The sequence below is a fragment of the Pteronotus mesoamericanus genome, unplaced genomic scaffold, assembly GCF_021234165.1.
Source record: "Pteronotus mesoamericanus isolate MK-2021 breed Mesoamerican mustached bat unplaced genomic scaffold, CSHL_Meso_final contig_32, whole genome shotgun sequence".
Lineage (NCBI taxonomy): Eukaryota > Metazoa > Chordata > Mammalia > Chiroptera > Mormoopidae > Pteronotus > Pteronotus mesoamericanus.
In genome coordinates this window covers 229,302-251,724 of record NW_026555134.1, presented here as the reverse complement: position 1 = coordinate 251,724, position 22,423 = coordinate 229,302, and the positions used below count along the sequence as shown (strand labels likewise).

The 22,423-nt window shown below is 56.0% G+C and overlaps 2 protein-coding genes across 2 annotated transcripts; both read left to right on the top strand.

Moving 5' to 3' along the window:
* The first annotated feature begins 89 nt into the window (after positions 1–89).
* Positions 90–7,353, top strand: TPGS1 (tubulin polyglutamylase complex subunit 1). The gene is made up of 2 exons (XM_054575901.1): positions 90–463; positions 6,549–7,353. The coding sequence occupies exons 1-2, from the start codon at positions 90–92 to the stop codon at positions 7,084–7,086; spliced, it is 912 nt and encodes a 303-aa protein (XP_054431876.1). The 3' UTR covers positions 7,087–7,353.
* A 2,125-nt stretch (positions 7,354–9,478) lies between these two features.
* Positions 9,479–18,408, top strand: CDC34 (cell division cycle 34, ubiqiutin conjugating enzyme). The gene is made up of 5 exons (XM_054575997.1): positions 9,479–9,957; positions 13,058–13,144; positions 13,271–13,368; positions 14,260–14,394; positions 17,775–18,408. The coding sequence occupies exons 1-5, from the start codon at positions 9,781–9,783 to the stop codon at positions 17,986–17,988; spliced, it is 711 nt and encodes a 236-aa protein (XP_054431972.1). The 5' UTR covers positions 9,479–9,780; the 3' UTR covers positions 17,989–18,408.
* The last annotated feature ends 4,015 nt before the right edge of the window (positions 18,409–22,423 follow it).

The following is a 22,423-nucleotide window of genomic DNA, read 5'->3' as shown; positions in this document are numbered from 1 at the left end:
ACTAGTTGTTTTCCCGTCTCCCAGAGGGATCCGGGATCCTCGGCCCTTAACCAAGATGACCGCCAGGAGGCGCCAGCGCACTATGAAATATGGCGGGGCTTCCGGTCCCGCTGCCCTCAGCGAAGATGGCGGCAGTGGAGAAGCGGCGGACAGCCATAGCCCCGGCGGCCAGTTTCACAGACAGTGGCCGGCTGTCGATGTCCCGGTCAGCAGCAACGGCCGAGAGCGAAGAGGACTTCCTGCGGCAGGTCGGCGTAACAAAGATGCTGCGCGCAGCCCTGCTGAAGGTACTAGAGGCACGACCCGAGGAGCCGATCTCCTTCCTGGCGCACTACTTCGAGAACATGGGCCTGAGTACGCCTGCAAACGGCGGCGCCGGGGAGCCCCCGGGCCAGCTCCTGCTGCAGCAGCAGCGCTTGGGCCGTGCGCTGTGGCATCTTCGCCTGGCTCACCACTCCCAGAGGTGCGGGACTGGGCCGGGCCTGGGTGGGTTGGGGCCCCGACCGGACTTCAATTCCCAGCGTGCTCCGCGCGTTTTCTCGCCCCGGGCCCGGCGCTTGAGCGTGTGGCATGGTGGGAACTGTAGTTCCCAGTTTTTCCCTAGCGCGAGGTGGACCCGGACCACGGTGGCCTGGAGGTCCCCAGCGTATCCTGGCGGTTGCATGCGTGCCGTGCGCCAGCGTCCGTAGCTCCTGCCGGCTTCACCTTTTGCGATGACTTTTTGGAAATCGTGGAGCCCAGAGAGGACTTAGCCCAATGTCGCAAAGCAAGTCCTGTGAGCCTGGCCCCTCCTAGCTGGCTCGTTACAAGTTACAAGCGTAGCATCCCCGTCCATTCGGCCAGAAAATGAATATTTTATAGCGCCTGGCTGTGGAGACAGAGCAGCCTAGTCGCCCAAGGCCCTATCCTAGAGGGAGGCTCCCAGTCTGCAGGAAGGGTGTCCAGGAAAGGCCCCACGTGACGCACAGAGAAAGGTGATGCCTCAGGTGCACTGGCCTGGAGGCTGTACAGATGCATTGTAGGGTGCAGAGCCTTCCCACAGCTGAAGCATGTTCGGGTGGAAGGGATGGCGCCTGCCCACTCCCGACACATCCTCCCTTCCCCACAGTTGTGAGCCCATGGAAGGTGGTTGGGGAATATGTGTTGAATCCATGGTCTGCATCTGGCATATTGGAGAGAAGCAGCTTCAACCGAAGTCACTGACTGGATGTGGGTGGGCTGGGTCTTGGCTAGGGGCATCCCCAGAAGCAGAGCCTAAGGCAAGCTTTCATGTGGGGGTGATTTTGTAAGGGGGTGCTCCCATGAGACCCCAGGAAGGGACAAAGCCAAACAAGGGAGTGTTTCAATCTGATTCCCAGTGTATTCCCAGGTGCTTCTGGGCAGACATCCCAAGAGAGTCACAGGTGCAGGCCACAGGAAGGAAAGCACAGAGATGCTGGGGAGGGAGCTCAACTGTGGGAGGGGTGTGGAGGGTGGGCATCCAAGCAGAGCAGCCATATCACCACCACAAGAAGAAAGGAAACAAGATGACAGCCAGACAAGAGAACAGTGGAGGAGTGTCCAGGAGCTGGAACTACCCCTGAGATAGGGACCTGGGAAGAGGAGTAGGTTGGTGGGACATATGTGGGCTCATGACATGCTGTGAAGGCTAAACATGGATCTGCCGGAGCCAGGGTGGAAAAGGAGTGTGCAGGACAGTCCTTGGTGAGCCCATGGGGCCATCTACTTAGATGGAAGTTCTAAAACTGGAAAGTGGACAGGCAGGTCTGCAACTAACTGAGAGGTGCAACTGGGACAAGAGGTCAACGGGGAGGGGTTGTAAAGGCCTGAGAAGAGCCCAGGCCCCAGTTCTGAGTAGCTGCAGCCTCGGAAAACCTCCAGAAAAGCATGCAAAGGCCAAGTGTGAAGGAGGGAACTGGAAGGGAGTGGCATCCCAGGGCTCTTTCCAAGGAGGAAAGTGGTTATTGGCAGGGCCACCACATACAGCTGTTAGGTCAAGCAATGCACAGCCACTCACCCCATAGATGTCACAAATGAGAGCATTCGTATGAAGGCTTTTTGCGGAGTTTCTTTTCCTAATTCACGTAACGGCATCTTGTGGGCTGGCGGCAGCCCAGTGTCCAATGGCTCAGTAGATGAGGACTGAGAAGTGTCAGATTTAGGGTCAACAGGAAACTAAGTTAGGCTGCTCTAACAAACTACCACAAACTTAGTGGCTGGAAACAACAGAAAAAATATTCTCCCACAGTTCTGGAGACCAGGACTGTGTCTAAAATCAAGGTATTGCAGGGCTGAGCTCCCTCTGGACATTCTAAGGCAGGGTTCCTCCTGCCTTGTCCAGCTCCTGAGCATCTCCAGGCTTGTGGAAGCATCACTCTAGCCTCTGCCTCATCGTCATCACAGGGCCATCTCTGTGTCTCTCTGTCCTTTCTCTTCTAAGAACATATGGCATTGGATTTAGGGCCACCTCACCCTATCTCCAGATCCTGAACTAATTACATATCAAAGATTCTACTTCCATATAAGGTCACACTCACAGGTTCTATATGGGCATGCATTTTGTGGGGACACGAGCCACTGCACTGCAGGGACATTAGGGCCGTTGCTGTAGGCAGTTGGGAGCAGCAGGTGCTCAGGGTGCGTAGTAATGGGTGCTGGTTGCTGATGCATCTCCCCAGAGACAAGCGAGTGATAAATGTAGGAGGCCCTTAACGATGCCTGACAGATCAGGAGCAGAAACCTGGCCAGGCAAATCCCAGGTGTGGCAGACAGGTGCTTCAAGGTTGGGCAGCTTTGCCTGATGCTGCAAGGTTGACCAAGGTATCTTGGGGCTCTTCTTGAACGTGTTATCACAAAAGATTTGGGAAGTCAACCTAAACCCCTTCTGCCAGTGTCTCAAGAAGTCAGAGTTGCTGGCCTGCAGAAGTGGTAATAGCTGCAGCTGCATCCCATTCCCTCCTGCCCCTCCCCCCACCCTGCTGGCCCCAAGACCCCGGGTGTTGTCTAGACATGTAAGGGCTACAATGGCCACAAAGGGACAGAGCCAGAGTCAAACCCAGGCCCCAAGTGTGGCTCCAAGGCCTCCTTCTAAGCCACCACATGCTAATAGTAACAGCAAGAGTGCCATCCCCCGCAGGTCCCTGTGACCTGGGAGGACGCACAAAAGGCACCAACAGGTCTAGGCCAAGGCTTCTCAGCTCACATAACCTCTGGGGGCTGTCCTGGGCACTATGGGGTCCTGAGCATCATCCCTGGCCCCGACCCCCTCCATGCCTGGAGCATCCTTGTGTGACAACTACAAATGTCCCTAGATATTACCAGTGTGCCCCGTGGGCAGAATCGCCCCTGATGAAAAACCCTGGTCTAAAATGAAAAGTCTCCTTGTCTCTTTCTGGAGATATCACATATTCTTTTTTGTTTTAACAAATACTCACATATTTCACAAACTGCTTACAGGAATGGAGTAAGTGCCCAGTCCCAATTCACAGATAGGGAACTGAGGCCCAGAGTCCTCCCAAGGAGCTAAGATGGAGCCTGGGCCACCAAGTCCAGAGCAGGTTGCCTTCTTGCTCCCTACCATCATGATTCAGCAGATGGTGTGGGCGCCCCTCGTGGCTGCGAGCCACCGGGGGAGCACCTAGGAGGGACAGTGATGAGGCCTCGGCCTGGAGTTTGGGTGTTGCCTTCCCCTTGGCTTCTTGCCCAATCCTTGTCATAGCTCTGATCTCACTAGCTGGGCTGTAGTTACCCCTTTGTGAGTCTAAGATAAACAGTGTCTGGACAGCCCAGCTGAAATGCAGCCCAGGTTATAGCAAATGACAAGCACGCATGGGGCCCCTCCCATGTGCTGGTGCAGTCTTGAGCACTTGGCACAAAATCTACCGTTCTGCCCTCGCGAGACTCGTGAGGCACAGGGGTTACAACCCTCGTTCTCCAGATGAGGAAAGGGAAAGGCAGTGCCTTGGACTTGAGCACAGGTCTGAGTTGGGGCCAGGAACACCTAGAAGGTGCTCAGTGAACACCTGGGGATCCAGTGAGCAAGCACTCAGATATTTGCCCCCCTGGTGGGCCAACCACGTTTCTGGAAGGGAGGCCTCAGGGGCCATAGTTGGGTGGGTCATGGGCTAATTATGTACCAGTCAGGGTGAGCTGTGTTCCACCAAAGGAGCAAACACCCCTGAAACCTCAGCGGCCTCAGCACAACTAGGGCTGTGTTGTCCCACACCACGGGGCTACTGTGAGCTTACAGATCGTGGCAGTGGTGAGTGGGCCAGTGGGTATGATGGCTTTAAAAACCTCCATCAGGCGTGGCTGGTCCACACATCACTCACATTCCCGTTTCCATGGCTGAAGCAAGTCACTGTTCAGTCACGGGATGGAGAGAGTTGGACAGCACAGTGGAGACCAGCCTTCAAGATGTTCCTGAGGCCCTCACCTCTTGGAATTCACACTTGCATGCACTTGTCTCCCACATCCACAGGGCCAGCCTGTGTCAAAACTAGGTGTCATGGACATGACAGAGAGTGACTTCTTCCTCAGGGCACATGCTCTGGGGGAACAGCCACCATGTGTGGGGGTGCTAAGCCACCCCATAGGGACGCCCAGAGCCAGGAGCCCAGGCCTGCTGTCTGAGCCAGCGTGTGAAACGCCTCCACTGCCAAGCCTTCCGATGACCATGGCCGCAGCCGGCACCCTAACCTCAGCCTCACAGGAGAACAGGCCAGGACCCCCTCCCCTCCACCCCTGTTAAGTTGCTCCCGAGTTCCCTTCACACAGAAACCTCAACATAACTGTTTCTGCTATTTTAGGCCACTAAGTTTGGGGGTAAGTTGTTAAGCAGCAAAGGGTAACGGACACAGGGTAACTCACAACCACCACAGTTACACTGGGTCTCCCCAACTTCCTTCTCCAGATGAGTTAATAAAAGCTCCTACAAATGGTTGTTATGTGGTAACAGTTGTAGTCATGGGAACAAATGTTTTTGAGCATGAGGCTGCATCTGGCTCCACCCTCAGTGTGTCCCTGCCGTCTCCCTTACTGCAAAGGGCCCAATAAATAGGAAGACAGAGTTTATAGCCAGATGGGTGCAAACTGGATCCCAGCTCGGAGAGCGACCTCACAGGTTACTGCCCTTTTGCCTCTGGGCCTCAATTGCCTCTATAACGGTGCTTTTACCCACATGGCTCATCGAGTCAGCAAACCCATCCACGACCCTTGCACTGGGCAACAGAGATGACCACAGTGTCCAAGTTTACTGGGCACCTGCTATGTGCTGGCCAGCATTTGCTGGGCACCCGCTGCATACTGCCCAGCATTTATTGGGCTCTCACTGCATACTGACCAGCATTTACTGGACATCTACTGCACACCGACCCATAGAAAGGCGAAGTGACGTGCCCAGGTCACACATAGATAAGAGTGGAGCTGCCATGTGAACCTTCCCTTACCATGGAGCTGAGCTCCCAGAGAGGGTGAATAGGAGGCCCGGGGTCAGCCCCTTCCTCCCAGGGATCCTCAACCCGACCATTGGCCTGCCCTGAATCTCACTTCCCAATCGTGACTGTGGAACTAGTAACAAACCACCAGCCACAGTAGCACTGGGGCACAGGCCAGGTGCTGGGCTGTCGGATCTGCTGAGAGTAAGATACCAGGTAAAGGAACTAGCCACCCAGGCTCATCCTGCAGCCCACACACTTAACCAGCGTTCTCCTGCTCTGCTCATGAAGCTCACAGCATGGCCAGGGCACATGGTAGGACCTCAGGTTCCTCGTGGGGCAAGGCACCATCCCCACCTCCCAGCTGACGAGAGTTGACAGGCTTTTCTGTAAAGGTAGGAAGTGCTGTCAGCTTTGCAGGCCAGTACCTGTTGTGACTGTTGGACTCTGCCATTACAGCAAGAAAGCTGCCATAAACAACCTGTCAGTGGATTGATGTAGCTGTGTGCCAATAAAACTTTATTTACAAAAACAGGCAGTGGGTCAGATTTGACCCATGGCTGTAGTTTGTGGACTTGGGGGGGATGAAATACGTTAACGCGTGTTAAATGGATAGGCACAGTGTTTGTCCAAGAGCGACCACCTTGTGAGTGTAAATACCATTGTCAGGAGGCAGCTAGAGGGTCCTGTGGGGCAGATGCCCACCCGCTGATTCAGCAGACCCTTAGTGAGCAGCTGCTATGGGCCAGGCACTGGGGTTATAGAGTGACCCACAGATAAACCCTGATGTGGACTCTTGGACATTTTGGTTAATAAAGGCATAAACTTACAGGAGCACCATGTATTGAGTCTGATGGTGGTGACTGCTGCAAAGAAAGAGGAGGCAAGGGTTAGGGAGGACAGGGCACCACCAGAAATGTGATTCAGGAAGCCGTGGGGAGAGCTGGGGGAAGGGCATTCCAGGGGGAGGTCACAGCCTGTGCAAAGGCCCTGAGGCTGGGCCCAGCCTGGTATGTTGGAGGGAGGGCTGGGGGGCAGGAGACTGGTCTAGGCAGGTAGGCACAGGGGCTGAGGGCCCTGCTGGGCTAGCCCAACACTCCTGTCTGCCTGCAGGACAGCCTTCAACAACAACGTCGGTGTGGCCTATGAGTGCCTGAGCGCCAGCGGGCGCAAGAAGAAGCCAGGACTGGATGGCCGAACCTACAGTGAGCTGCTCAAGCGCATCTGCCGGGATGGGGAGGCCCCAGAGGAGGTTGTGGCACCCCTGCTGCGCAAGATACAGTGCCGGGACCACGAGGCCGTGCCCCTGGACATCTTCCGCACTGGCATGCTCACCTGTTTTGTGCTGCTGGAGTTTGTGGCGCGGGCCAACGCCCTCTACCAACTGCTGGAGGACCCCACCCTGGCTGTTGCTGACCGTCGCATGGGCCAGGCTGTGCTGGACACCCTGGAGGGGGCCCTGAAGGCCAGCAATGGTGCTACTGCCCCTGCCCACTACCTGGAGGCTGGCTCACTCCTGGGGCCTGACAACCTGGCTCTGGCCATGGACCGTGCCCTGGAGGCTCGGCGGCCCAGCTCCTCTATGACCCGGGAGGAGTTTCTGGAGAAGGCTGCTGCCCTCTTCATTGCCAAGGTCAAGCCAGTGGGCTGAGCGCCCCCATCTCACCTCACCTGTCTCCTCCACCCAGACAGCTGGGGGATGCTTTGAGGCCTGGCGCACCTGCTCCTGGGCAGAACATGGGTCTGGAACCAGGACTGGTGTTACTGCATGCAGGGGGTGGTGCGGGGAGCCCCCACCCAGATTCAGATCTGGAATGATACTCCGGCCCCCTTCAGGGGGAGGCCGAGGGCCCCTGAAGTGGACACCCCTCCCCACACACCTGCAAAGGCCCCTCTCAGCAGTAATAAAGTTTGCGTCCCAGGCAGACCTGATGTGTGTGCGCGCTCCCCACTCCCCAGCCCTGTTCTGCAGAAACGCTTCTCCACCCCCGTGCACACTGGCCCACCCCAATAGGCCCACCACTGCCCAGAGGCCAGATTTGCCGCTGGGAAATGCCAGGTGCCCCTGGACACGGCTTGATGGGAGCGGAGAGCAATGGGGCATCTGGTGAGGTGCCCTGGACCCAGGAGGCCCTGCCCCAGGGCTGTGGGCCTGCAGAGCAAACTGCTCTGGAAGACAGAGACCTGGTCCCCAGCCCTCGTCTCTACACATGCCCCACCCAAGCAGTTCCTCCCTGGGCCTCAGTCGCCAGGTGTGAGATGAAGAGGTCACTGGCGGATACTAGTGGCAGTGATGACGGAAACAGCTAACACATTCAAGCCCTGCAACGTCCTCTTTGACTCTCACCTTGGCCCTATAAGTCGCTACCCTCATTTGACAGATGGGGAAACCCCACAGGAAAAATCAGGTGCTGTGGCCAGAAAACAGGCAGGCAGAAGCCCTAGACCTCCACCCTCGCAGGTTTCAGAGTTTGCGGAGCCGGCTTTCCTGAGGGATGAGGCTCCATGGGGGACGAGCCCCAGGAGAGAGGGGGGCGGAAATCCCGCACCTGCCTTTACATTTTTGGTACTCCCTAGGGCTGTGGGGTGTACACAGGGAGAGACCTTGGGAAACCTCTCTGGAAAAAGTGATTATTTATTGACGAGCTGCCACATGCCAATGCTATGACATTGGTTTTATGGGCGGAACACTTGGACCACTCAGCAGAGGTAACGGCCCATTTGACAGGGCCTGCTCCAGGTCCTCGGGGTGCAGGGCAGAGGGCCTAAGAGATGAAGCCTAGAGCTTTATGGCTGAGAAAGCCAAGGCCCAGCGTCGGGCAGCCATTTGAGCTGCTGCTCTGCCAGGGCTCTGACTCCTCCATTCCACCCCATTATGGACATTTTATTTTCCTTTCTCCAGAGAGATTTACCTGCCTGTCAGCTGGACAAGGCACAGGGCCAGGTGCTGTGGCATCTCGCAGAGGGAGTCACCTCAGTCCAGCCTGAGGTGTTGTAGGTGTTGGCTACTGAGAACACCTGCCAGTAAGGCAGGCAGACCCCAAAGCCTGGGCCACAACAGGTCACCCTCACAGGGAGTTGTCACCCTGTGGAGGTGGGATTGAGACCAGGGGACTACACCTCACTGTCCTGACCAAGTGTCCTGACAGGTGGTGTGTGGGAGTCTGGACCTGGGGGCTCAACTAGGTCAAAGCTCAAGGCAGGTCAGGGTGAAACCCTGGGTCAGGACTTGGGTGGAGTCAAAGGTCAGCCTGATATTAGGGTCCAGCCAGGATCAGGGGCTGGTCTGGGGATTCGGTCAGGATGTGTGCTGAATGAGTGCTGAACGGAGAGTGCAATGACTGCTTCCCCGGTTTCCTGGCGGAGCAGCGTCTTCTCCATCTCTTCTGATTTCAGTTTGTGGATCCGAGTGGTGGTGACCAAAGCTCTGCTCAGGCCTCGCGTACGTACTGCCTACAAAAGGCCTTCGCACCCTCCCGGAGCTGGTCCCTAGCCTCAGCCCCACAGAGGGTAAAATGAGGCACGGAACGGCTAGGACGGGGTGTGCGGGACCCAGCGCGGGTTCCCACCTACCCTCCCGCCTGACCATTAGCCCAGTGCCCTTTCTGGTCGCTCTCAGCAAACCGGTAAGGGAATACACCAGTCCATCCACCAGTCCATCCACGGAAGAGGAAACAGGACCAGGGCGGGTCGCGACCGGAACACTCCGCCCCACGGGAACCCCGCCACGCCCTACCCCGGCCCACCTCCTAATTCCCCGCCCCGGCCCCGCCCCGCGCCAGGGACGTCACAAAAAAGATCCCAAAAGCCCGGCGGTGTGGGCTGCGACTGCGCAGCCCAGGCCTGCCCACCTCCCCGCTCAGAGGCGTCCAGGGTCCTCGTTCGAGCGGGGCGCTGCTACGGCCTCCCAGGGGGTCGGCAGCACCGAGGCGCCTGGGCGTTTGGCCCCCTCCCTCCCGGCTGTCGCGCTCGGCGCGCACCCGGCGGCCCGAGGGAGGGGGGAACTCCACTTCCCGGCCTGTCCCGCGGGTGAGCGCGCAGGTGTGGTCGGGGGCCTGGCCGCGGCGCGCAGGCGCTGTCGGGGCCCGGCGACAGCGCGTAGGCTCAGCGCGGGGCGGGGCGCGCGGACCCGGCAGAAGGGAGCACCGGTCGGGCGGCGGCGCCAGAGCGAGTGGAGCGCTCAGGGACTCCGGGCGGCGGCGGCGGCGGCGGCGTAGAGGAGGAAAGCGGCGGCGGCCCCGGCGGCGCCCCCTCGGCCGGCGCGCGGCCCGGCCCGTCCCGCGCCCCTGCAGCGGCCTCTCAATCCAGTGCGCCCCCGATCCCGGGCCCCTCCGCCGCCGCCGCCATGGCCCGGCCGCTGGTTCCCAGCTCGCAGAAGGCGCTGTTGCTCGAGCTCAAGGGGCTGCAGGAGGAACCAGTGGAGGGCTTCCGGGTGACCCTGGTGGACGAGGGCGACCTGTACAACTGGGAGGTAGCCATTTTCGGGCCCCCCAACACCTACTACGAGGGCGGTTACTTTAAGGTGAGCCCGCAGCCCAGTTAGGACACCGCGACACTTCTCTTGGGATGGTCCCCGCACTCCCTCTGCCCAGGCCCACCGCTGTCACTCAGGGGGACGCTGCCCCCGAGAAGAGCTCAGGGGGACCTCTTCTCGGGCCTCAGGAGTCCCCGAGAACCTCCCCGTTTCCTCTAAGGCCTCCCAAAGAGGAGACCCAGGACACTCCCTGTTTTGTTTGGGTGTATTGCTTACCTCACTCCTGAAAGAGCTCAGCCCCTGGTGCCCCCTCCCTCCGCCCCGCCCTAGCTGACCCAGCCTTTAGCTCCGTTCCCAGTCCTCTGCCCTAAGGAGACAAAGAGGCCTCCCCAGAACCAGCAAGCACTATTGTTGGGGAGCATCGGCCGGAGGGAGAGAGGGAGGGAGGCCAGTGGGGCGGGGGTGGGGGTCTGGCTCTGCCACTTGCTCAGATTCTAACAAAGGCCTGGATAGGTCCTTGGCAGCCAGGACCTGCTTGGAAAGCAGCCACCCTTGCCGATAGCAGCGGGCCAAGCCCTCTCAGCTTTATCCAGAGCTTTATGTAACCTGTTCTCTTGGGAAGGTTGAAATGGGGCTGTCACTCCCATCATTTACCCTGTCCCTGGGAGCCACACTGCAGAGGCACCTCCATGGACCCCAGGCCTTTAGCTCCTACCGGCGTCCAGACCCTGCCTCAGAAGCTCTGGCTCCTCTCTCACCCCAACTGGCCTTTCTCAGATTCCACTGAGCAGGTGACCAGAATCTTACACTCTGGGCCATTTCATCCGTCCTCTGAGTGGTTTGATTTCAAGCAGTTCCCTTTTGTTTTTGGGGTCAGGAAAGAGAGGTTGGTGTCTTCTCTGGGATGGGTGTGACAAAGAGCTCAGGCCAAAAACCAGGCAACTTTCTCAACCTCAGGAGCTCAGTCCAGACAGTGGCCTTGGAAGGACCCCATTCAGGTGGCAGGACTTGGCTTTTTGGGCCAGAAAGATGAGGCAAGGGGTCTCCCTGTGGGAGAGGTGAGAAATGAGCCCTGAGCGTAGAAACACGCCCCATCACAGCCTGCCAAGATCCTGGCTTGGACCTGCCAGGTTTTGCCTGGCTGGGAGGCCTGGGTGGGGAGCAGAAACCACAGCTAGGCCAGGCTGCGGGGGGAGGGGTGGGGACAGTGCTGCCCGGACAGATACCTCTGTTTGCATGGTTAACTAATGTTTTGGCCTCACCTGCTCAGTTGTCTGTGAGGGAGCAGCCTGCTCTGCTGGTGGGGGGAGGGGAAAGGGGGCAATTCCTTGATTGGGGGTGGGATGGGGAAGCTTTGTGAGCAGCCCTGGGCTGAGTCCCGCATTTGGAGCCAGGCCTCCCGGTACAGGGTACAGATGGATTTGGGGTCGGTGAGCCTTTTTATCTGCTTTGGGAGCATCAGGATGTGAAGATAAGGCTCTCAGAACCAGGATAACCAAGTTCCACCCTTAGATGAAGCCAGGCCAGGACTCTAAGCAAGATTGCAGGTCTGGAAAGAAAGGATGTAGGTTTCTAGCCATTACCCACTAAGTGGTTGCAAGAGATTGTGGGTAGAACCTCCCAGGCTGTTGTGGGGATAATCTTGTTTTCCTAGAAAAGAATGGATTGGGGAAGGGGCTCTGCCAGACTTGGATCACATCTGCCATAGGCGCCCTATAGTTTGTCCTCAAGAAAGCCAGCATGGGACCCAGGGCAGCTCTGCCACCCACCGACCCTCCCGTTGAGGTTCCAGTGTGGTTAGGTGGGAAGTAGGGGAAGAACCTTCGGGAGGACATGTGGAAACGCAGGAGTGGGAAGTGCCCCTGGGCCACCATCACTTCCCAACCACTTCCCTAGCACATTCCTCAAGGCCCAACACAGCCACTCCTAATTCTCTCGCTGAGCCGCAGGGGAGCACTTGGCCCAGGACAGGCCCCTAGGCAGTGCAGTGTGCTGAAGGCGTGCCAGAGAGCCAGACTTTGCATTTCACTTGCTGTGTGCACCTGGGCAGGGTGCTTTTCTTCACGAGATGGGACTTGGTGGGTGCTTAGTGCAGGGGAGGCCTCTGCCCCTGCCCTGCTGCGGAGGCCTCAGCCTCAGCCTTTCTCAAGGTCATCACTTAGAAGCCCAGCACTGGGATTGGGAGACCACAGGACAATTGGTGAGATCCAGGTTCTAGACTTGTTCAGAGGCCATGGCCAGTGGCCTCATTGTTCATCCAAGAACAGAGAGACTTAATCCAAATGCCCTGGGTGGCCCCTTCCCAGCAGAGGTGCCCTGCTGTGGCCCCCAGCCTACTGCTCGCCCCTGAGAGCCTGAGGCACTGCCAGGATCCCGGGCCAAATGTCCCAAAGCCTGGGACTTGGGGCTTAAGCAAGCAAATGAAGCTTCCTTACCCACTGAGAGGTGGCCCTCCCCTGTCTACTTTGTGGCCTTCCTTGTCTGCCTTTCTGATCTGCCAAGATGGGCACTTGTGAGCAGAGAGTCCACACATGAGTCAGAGGTCACACAGCACTGACTCATCTCCTTCCACAGGGCCCAGGCCCCGGAGATGTTGGGAAGAATTGCCAAGTGAACACACATCTATTTTAATACTCCCTACAACTCAGAAACTGAGGCAGGGAGTCTAGCACCATGTTTTAGGCTCACAGCTCTTAGAACCAAGGCCCCAGGCCCCTGCTGATCTGTGGAGCTATTTGCTGGTGTGAGCCCAGCAAATCCTAGGGCCCAGCTTCCTGGCCCTCCTCCAGGCCAGGGCCACAGACCTGGGCAGGTGCCCATGCTCCCCAATAGCAGGGTGGGCATCAGGACCAGCTCAGGTGACCCCACACAAGCCCGAGGTAACCTGCTGTATGCCTGACCCCAGGCCTTTGAGGGGTGGGGACAGCGTGCGGGGTTCTGTGTGCACTCCTGCGCACGCAAGTCCCCGCCCCAGCTGAGCAGCCCTTCTGGAGTAGGGGGCCTCCATCCCAGGCTGATGTCTTTGTGTGCTTATGGGCAGAGTCTATAAGAGGTAGCCTGTCCTGTCCAGTCTGAACCCATACATGACACCGAGGAGACAACAGGGCTGGCCCTGGCTGAGTCCTCCTGCTCTCTGCCCACCCCCCAGGCACGCCTCAAGTTCCCCATCGACTACCCTTACTCCCCGCCAGCCTTTCGGTTCCTGACCAAGATGTGGCACCCCAACATCTATGAGGTGAGCCTGCCTCTCCCAACCTACCCCTCCTGGTCTCCCTGTATTGGGGGTGGGCAGGGGAGGGGCGTGGCTTGGCCTGCTGAGCTGGTGCGGGCACTGACCCCTTTCCCTCCTGTCCCTGCACAGACAGGTGACGTGTGCATCTCCATTCTCCACCCCCCAGTCGACGACCCCCAGAGTGGTGAGCTGCCCTCAGAGCGGTGGAACCCCACCCAGAATGTCAGGTGAGGCTTGGCAGCAGGTAGGTGCCCCACCCCTAGCATTCCTGACCTTGCTCCAGCCCTGGGAACACAGACATGGGGAGACACACCTGTGTTGTCCTCAGGGCCATAGCTCCTTGCAGTACTGTGGCATCTCTAGAAACTGGTCTTCTGCCAGGGTGCTAAGGCCTTGGGGTCCTGGGCCATGTCTGCTGGCCTCTCCCCTCATTTCCTAATACCCAGCGCCCCATCCAGTGGGTATCCTGTGTCTATATCCTTTTGCCCACAGATTCTTCTCTCTGCATTCATCTGAGGTCTTCCCTCCTTCCTCAACCCCTACTGAGCCTAGCCACCTCCATCCTCAGGGGGGAACTCCTCACTCTGAGTGGGCCACCCCCCGGCCTCCCCATGCTCAAGTCCCAGGGCCTTGCCTGCATGTCCTTAGTCCAGTCTAGGCCATAGTAAGAGATGGTAGCACAGAGAAACCCATTTTTCAGGCAGGGCACTAGGGCACAGGAGAGGAATGTTTCTGGTACAAGGAAGGCGGTTCTGGGCTTCACTGTCCACACATGTCTTGTCCAGGGAGATGGGCATGTGGCAAAGGGCAGGAGGAGACCAGCAGCCAGGGAAGGCCCAGTGAGAAGTCCAGACAAATGTCGATCTTGGGGTGCGGGGGGTGCCAGGGGGTCTCTGGATACTGGCTTTAGGGTGTGTACGAAAGCTCCCCCATTGACTCAGGCCTAAAAGGCTGCAGAGCTGGGACTTGGTGCACCCTCCCATTAACAGGAGCCACTGCGGGATGTGCTTAGCCTGTGGCTCCTGCTGCAGCGTCGGACCCAGCTTCCAGGGTGGGTGGTGCAGCCAGTGACTAAACCGCATGCCCTCCACCTACTGACCCTGTGCTCCCTCCCCCAGGACCATCCTCCTGAGCGTCATCTCCCTCCTCAACGAACCCAACACCTTCTCCCCAGCCAACGTGGATGCCTCTGTGATGTACAGGAAGTGGAAAGAAAGCAAAGGCAAGGACCGGGAGTACACAGACATCATCCGGTAAGGAAGGGATCCCAGACCGGCCTGGCCTCTTACATCTGCCCACAGGCAGGAGTTGCTAATGGGGAAACCTAGGCCACGAGCAGTGGGAAAGATCAACCAGATTCAAGCCCAACCCACTGGCTCTTTCCTGGGCTTTTTTCTTTCTCTTTCTCTTTCTTTCTTTTCTTTTTTTAAAGAAAATTGGGTGTTTTTCTTCCTTGAAATATCTGTTACACAAGTCCAAAGTCTGTGTATTTAATGTAATCCGTAGATCTATCGTGTGCGTGTGTACCTGCTCAGGTATACGTGTGTGTTGGGATGTGGGTGTATCACACATAGGGACACAGGAGTGTGTCACAGAAATAGACACTCAGGTGTCCAATAGCAAGCTCCAGAAGTCCTCCTGGTCTTCCTTTGCCCCTTGCTTGCCTCCCTCCTGGACAGCATATCTGAGAACGGGGGTTCTCCTGTTACATTTGGTCCATGTAAGTGTATCCAGCAAATGGTGTGGGGTGCTTGTCTGCTTTTAGGTGCTGATGACCCGTGTCTGGGCGTGCACATGTCCTTCCACTGCTTGCCTCTGTCCCTCATCAGTTTTTCATGTGGGTATTTATCATGTTACTGAGACTGCATTTGTGTAATGTTTTATTTTTCCCACTTAATTTGCAGCTATAAGCATCCCTTCAGTTTGTAATTTTGAAACTTGAATCATTATCTAAAGGGAGAAAAACTGTTATGCTATCAGCCTATTTAGAAAATAGCCTTCTTTTTCAAAAAATAATTTTTTTCCTGGCTATAAGCACAGCGTGACCCTCTCCTCCCCTCAGTCCCCAGTGCCCTCCTCTCAGGAATGAGCAGGTGAGCATCCGACAGCCTTTGTAGAGTGGACGCGCAGCAGGGCAGGTGCCAGATTGGGGACAGAGCCTTGTTCAGCGCCCTGGGCGTGCAAACCATCAGTGTTCTCTCTATGCTGTGTGACCTGTTCTTTCTGCCTTGCTCTGTGTATCGAATCCTGTGAGCTGCTGTGTCCTTTTCATCATGGGGTTTACTGACTTGTTTTGTGACAAACAACCCTCTGTTAAGGTTTGTTTTTGTTTTTTTCCCAAATACCTTTTCAGTTTGTAATTTATCTCTTAATGAGAAAAGTAAATGAGAAGTTAGACACTCCCCTGCTTATGGCCCAGCTGTTTTAGGCTTGAGTACCCAAGAGCTACAGGCACGTGTCTTCAGCAGCATCCACGCAACTATTCAAAACGGCATCAGTTCGCCAGAAACAAACAACAACCCAAATGTACATCCTCAGATGAAGGGTGAGCAAGCCCTGGCCTGTCTACCAGTCAGGTGGACGTGTCTCCAGGCATTGACTTTCGTGAAGGAAGCCAGGCAAGCGTGGGCGCTGTTGGCATGCTCCCGATGGGAGTCCTAGGAAGTGCATCTGGCCGTCGGGGATGTGGAGCTTAGGAGGCTGGGGGTGATGGGTGCGTTTGTGAGCTCATTTGTGGGGTGCTTTCACACTTTAAACAGGTGCAGTTCATGTAAATCTACAGAAACAAAACAAGCAATGAGAAGGCAAAAACATTTCTGTACAAATAGAAACAAAAACCCCATGATCCTAATACCTAATGGTTAATGTTTGAGTGTATCCTTCCAGACATTTACCCAAAAATGGACCACAGTACATATGCCACCTCATAACCAGCTTTTTTAGGTCAGATTTGTTGAGGAGTTAATGTACAGTAAAGCCCATCGTTTTGGGGCTCAGTTTGGTGAGTTTTGACAGTTAACGTGACCGCCTCCTTGCTGAGGTACAGATCCAGCTCCATCACCTGAAACTTCTCCTTGGCCTCCCCAAGGATGATGAGGGTGCAGTGGCCAGGCCTGGTTCCTACCCCTCTACTGTCCTTCCCTGCCCACTCCACCCCATCAGCCACTGCTCTCACCTAGAAAGTAGGGAACAGCCTATTGCAGCTTCCTAGTACCTGACCTTGAAGGCTGTCCCTGTGCTTATGTGTTGTAACCTGTTTTATTCCTTCCTAATAAACCAACTCTTCCCTGTCTAAATAGCCCTTGGTTCTCAATTTCACGCCCCCCGCCCCGCAGTTTGCCTATTCTGTCTTACACACGGGTGTACGCATGTGCGAGCGAACGTGCATGCTCTCACGGAGACTGGTGCAGTGTTTTGTTTGGGGTGTTGGTGACCTTGTAGTGTCGGGTCTTCTGCCGTTTTCTAGTACCCTCTCCCTTCCATTTACTTTTCCCTGACTAAATTGAGCTGGCTTTCTTACCGAGGTCTGGCCTATTTTTGCTGCTTGTTCTGTGGCATTTTATATAAGAAATCTTTAAATGACTTTGACACATGCACAGCCCCCAGAGGACCTGTGCGCATACAGGGTACACCCTTCTTCTCTGTGCCCCGCTATTGGCCCAGGACAGCTGTCCCTGATGCTGGACAGTGTTCTGTCTGCGGAGCTGATGAAGAGCTGTGGTGGGTGTCACCACGCTAGTCCCCCAGCAGCTGTCTCAGGAGGTGCTCGGCAAACCCCTCCTGGTCTGCCAGCCCCTGTCGAGTGTGCACAGCCCTCAGGGTCACAGGCTGAGTGCTGGGCGGCACCTCCAGAGTCTTCTGCCCACGTGGCCCGCTCCTCTGCCAGTTCTTCCCCGCCACCTTCCACGTGGTGCTGAAATAAAATCCAGACTATTTTTATCCCTCCAGACTCCCTGTGGGCCAGCTCACATGTGCCCACGTGGGCAGCTGTGATGGCTGCTGTCCTCCTGTTTGCTCATCCCCATCTATATTCCCGCCCGTTCTGTCGGGATGGCAAGGCAGAGTCCCAGGTGGGCTTAAGAGGTTTTAGCATCTGCATGTCGGTCCTGCGAGGTTCCAGCTTTAGACATACTTGGCAGAGGGGCTAGTGCGTCGGATGGCCGGGCGTACAACCGTGGGATGCTACCAACCTCTGTCACCTCACTTGTCCTCCCTTCGACTGTCAGCAGAAGCATTTCCCTAACCTCACTGCTGCCTCGCGAACAGTGCAGTGCTGAGTTTGCACTTTCCTGGGTGAGCCTGTCACATCCTTTTCCTCTCTCCCAGAGTGCTGGCCCCACTGTCCCCTTTTTCTCTCATCTGCCTGCCTCCCACTCAGCTAAATGAAGTCCCTGTTGCCGGGGAGAACTAACCCCCCTTGACATTTTCTCAGGTGGGTTAAGTGTCAGTTTGGTGGCAGCGCTTTGACCTAGTGTAACAGTCTTCCGGCTTGCCTTCAGCCAGGCCCCTCCCCGGGGCTTAGTGCGCAGACGCCCTCCACACTGAGCTAGGTCGCCTCCTTCGCTCCAAAGGCTCCTGGCTGTGGAGCCTTTCAAGGCCATAACTCACCTTACTCCCTCCGTGTCTCCTCCAGGAAACAGGTCCTGGGGACCAAGGTGGATGCGGAACGGGACGGTGTAAAGGTACCCACCACGTTGGCCGAGTACTGCGTGAAGACCAAGGCCCCGGCACCCGATGAGGGCTCGGACCTCTTCTACGATTACTATTACGAGGATGCTGAGGCCGAGGCCGAGGCCGACAGCTGCTTTGGGGATGATGAAGACGACTCCGGCAATGAGGAGTCCTGACACCATGTCCTTCGCCGAATAAACTTACAGATTTTACCTCACCAGGCCCAGACTGTGTGGGCTCTCGGGCACCTCCTGACGCCTAGACTACCTCAGGGAGGTGGCTCCGCTCTCTTGCGTTGTCTCCTTGGTCTCACTTTCCTTTCCCTGGTTGTTCTGGGTTTTCCTCTGCTTCAGAGAGGAGGGGCCATCGCATTGTGTCCCCGGGGCCACACTAGTGCTGGGCACCTGGCAGCCAGTCCTGAGGGCAAAGGTGGCCTGAGAAGCCCCAAACCCCAGGCCTGTCTGCTACCCGCTGGCTGGAGCCAGAGACTTGGGGTGCCCAGCTCATGAGTGGATGGATTAACTCATGGCCATCTCTTCTCTCTGCTTTGGTTTGTTTGGATTCCAAATAAAGTGACTTTACAAGAAGCCAGAGAACCAACCTCTCCTTGGCCTCCCCAAGGACCATGGGAGTGCAGTGGCCAGGCCTGGTTCCTGCAGCACCGGAATGCGTGGGGCCCAAAGGCAGGCCCGGAGGCCACAGGTGTTCCGTGGAGGCTGTGGTTGTGGGCCCACAGTCCCGAGCCCTAGGCTGGGAACCACCTGCGGCTCCCCGGCAGCTCCGCCCCGCTGCCTGCAGAGGCCGCAACCAGTGTCACCTAGGCCTCTGGCTTGATTCCTATGTAACTCAAAAGGCTGGGGCACGCTGGATTCAGGGTTGGAGAGCGCCGTCGGGACAAAGGTCTGGGTGAGCCCTGGCCTGACGCCACTGAGGCCGGAGCCTGTGTGACCCCCGTGCAGGTTGGGGACAGGTGCACCCCAGGGCCCAGCCAGACCCCGCAGAGCCTGCACATCTTGTCTGCTTCCTGCTCTACGAACGTCCTGCAGCCTGGGTGCCATAGTACAGCTATCTCGGTTGGCCCCCGCAATTTTGTTTTTTTAATGTGAGTGATTTTCCTACATTAAAACGTGGAAGGTTTCACCCAATTGTCTTAGTTTCTGGCTTTCCTTAAACCCGATTGGGGGGCAGTGAGGGGCCACTCTCAAGGGGACACTCATTCACCAGTCTCAACTGGATTTGAGCCCAGGCTACCCTGTGGCAACTGCACCTGTCCCACCTCCGCCCTGGGCCTTGTCCCAGGCACCTCTGAGCCCCACTGTGTATGACAGGTGACTCAGCCCTGAGAACACCCACAGGTGTCCTCGGACCCCCGTGTGTGCACCCCAGGAGTGCGACCCCTCCCCAAGCACTCTGCCAGCACCAAGGCCAGGCCAACAGCCTGTGTTTTTAACTTGCAGACACTTCCTGCTGGTAAGAGGTGGTGGGGATGTGCAGCTTGCTCTCACTTTGCACCTTTCAGAGGCATTTCCTGAGGGGGAGGCTGAGAATCCGCACCTTGTGGGTAATGAAGGAGCAAGTGTCACCCACAGTATGAACTACTCCCCTGGGCTGTTTGCTGTGAGCCCAGCAGGTGGATGGCAGCCTTCAGAATGGCAGTGGACGGGAAGGAGCCTGCACTAAGAGGCCCTGGTATCAGCGAGCCAGGAGCCACTTCTGGCTGCACCCACTTTACCTGTGTCTGGCTGTTTGTGAGCTGCAGCTTCAGTACTAAGTAATCGCAACCCAGAGTAGCCCAAAAAGTAAGAAATTACTAAAGTGTGGCCATTTACAGAAAACTGCCGACCCACTGCCACCATCCTCAGGCCTGATGGGTCAGCCTCTCTGCTCTCCCTTGGGCCTCCTCCCTGTCCCCATACTGCCACTGCTGCTGAACCATCTGAAACTCTGACACAGAGCCACTGGCAGTTTATGCTCAGCACCTGTGGGTCAGGAATCCGGTGATCTGTCCCCTCATCATTACATATAGGTGACTTGAGCCGTGGGGCCTGGGGTCATCTGGAGGCATTCAAGTTGGGAGCCTGGGTTGGGGCAACTTCGACACCAGGCTCAGTGGGAGAGTGCCCACGCGTGGCCCCACAATTATCACCAGGGTTTCCTCTCAGCATGGCACAGGCTCCAAGGTGAGGGTTCCAGGTCCAAGGCCGTTTCTGAGCAGCCTTGGAGGTCACACCATGCCACGTCCGCTGCACATGACATGATTGGTTGAAATAGGCACAAACCCAGTGAGCTTCAAGGAGAGGGTGCACAGCCCCCACCTTTTGATGGGAACATGTTCAAGAACCAGTGGCCATGTTCTGAAACCACTACAACCTGTCCTCTTTTCCTCCTCAGGCCATACTCCACGTAATTATCAAAAGACGTTTTGTACACACAAATCTGACTCTAACATCTGAGGCCTCCAGATTCGAATCCTCTTGACTGACCAAGGCAAGGACAAGCGGCTTCAACACTCAGAACTCCAGTGTTCCACGTGCTCTCCCTCCCAGGAGCCAGCTCATACCTTTACCCTCCCCCTCTTCTTCTCCCATAGGCGTGCATCTCCTAAGCTCTGCGGGGCGCCGCAAGACTTGCGGCCAGGGGAGCAACGGGCAGCGGCAGCTGGTGCTGGGCTCACCCCCTGAACCTGTGTCTCCAAGGCCCCCTTCTCTCTGACTTCGAGAGCCAAAGCAGCCTTGCCTAGGCTCTCGCCTGTTGCTTCTTCGATCTTAAGCCCTGCCTTGCTTCATTGTCCCCAGCTTTAATAAATGTACTTTCAAAATAAAAATAAAGAACTCCAGTGTTCTAAGCTGCAAATGGGGATAACAGCGTTGTCCAGTTAAATTTCAATTTCAGGTGAACAACAAAGTGTTTACTATAAGGGTATCACATGCAATATTTGGGACACACTTATACAAAAAAAATTATCTAAAACGCAAATTCAACAAGGCACACTCTACATTTAGTTGCTAAATCTAACCATCCTGACATTATTGGAATCTACTTTCTGGAATTGTTAGGATTGAACAAGATAGGACCTGTGAACGCAGGCTACAAATATTAATTTTTTTAAACTTGACTCCAAGCAGAATATACCTGCCAAGAAGGACTCCTTGTGGTTAATCAGGCCCAAAATCATAACCGGAGTTGAGCAACCATTGTTTGCAGAGGTCCCTCATGAATGCTGTGTATCCAGAAAAAGCCACAAACTGGGCTGCCAGCCTCCTGTATTGCACTGTACTCCTGCCACTCTCTGAGCCGACCTTAAAAGAGAGCTCCTAGGATCAAAATTTCACCAATAGGCTGAAGAACTGCCCCCTCATCAGAGCTGTGCAGCTATAATCTCATTTGCATCTTTACCAACCAATTAGAGTGGCTTCATTCCAAGTAATCAGGAGAGTGCCTTTTGAGTCCATCAAATTCTGAAGATTTGGAGTCTCATTTGCATAAAAATGGACGAATCGGGGACCAGGGTTGGGAACTTCTCTATATAGGGCAGCCTCTCCTGTGCTGATGGAGCTCACTTCCAGTTTCTGACGGAGACCGACTCACACACTGGGGCTGAACAGAGCCCTCCTGCTAGGAGACTGGACCACCTCACCCAGGCCGGGCTGCCTGGGCTGTTTCAGAGCTCTACTGTATCATAACTGAGTTGTCTGACAGCCAAGCCCTCCCACTGCCATGTCATATCACAACTAAACTGTTTGCTCCAACTTCACCACACTCCAATTTGAGGATTTTTGTTGATGTTGAATTGGGGCAACCTTTGGTTGATAAACTCATCCCTAGCCTCACATACCCTATTGGGTGATGACAGAATTCCAGAGCCTCAAGTTCCAGAGGCTGTCAAATCAGAGAATGGATGGTGACTTGCTTCCAGAGCCCCAACACATAGGTGAATTCATCTGCCCTTTGGGATCAATTTTTTTCTGCCACTTCTCTTCTAATTGCCATGATCCTTTCAGTAGCAAAGGACAGAATACCCAACTCAAAATGACCTAGGCAAAAAGGAAATTCATTGGTTTCTGTGCCTGACCGGGCTGGGGGTTGCGGGCACGGCAGGATCCAGGCGTTGGTCCTGTCCAGACTCTGTCTCCCCCAGTCTGTGGTAAACAGAATAGCAGCCCCAAAGATGTCCATTCCTAGATCTCAGAGTCTTGCCTCTAAAAGCTGGGAAAGGCAGGAAACAATTCTCTCCTGGGCCCTCCAGGGAAATCAGCCCTGCAAATACCTGGGTGTAGCCCAGTGAAGCCCGCCAACTACTTCTAGCCTCCAGAACTAAGAGAGTAAGTTTGTGTGGTTTCAAGCACTGAATGTGAGGTAATTCATTTATCTGTTAAAGCCACAAGAGGAAATGAATAGCCCCAAGCTGAGCTTTCTCTGTGTGGGCCTCATTTTCAGAGGGTCTCCTCTCACTTTGGGACCACCCCCAGGCTGACATCCTTCCAGCTCCAAGTCCAACGGAGAGTGAGGGTTGCTCCAGTCAGCACTCCATGCAGCCAGGCCTGGCTAGGACCCTCAGGCTTGTGGCTATCCCCCAAGGGTTCATAGTACACGAGTGTTCGCACCATCTTT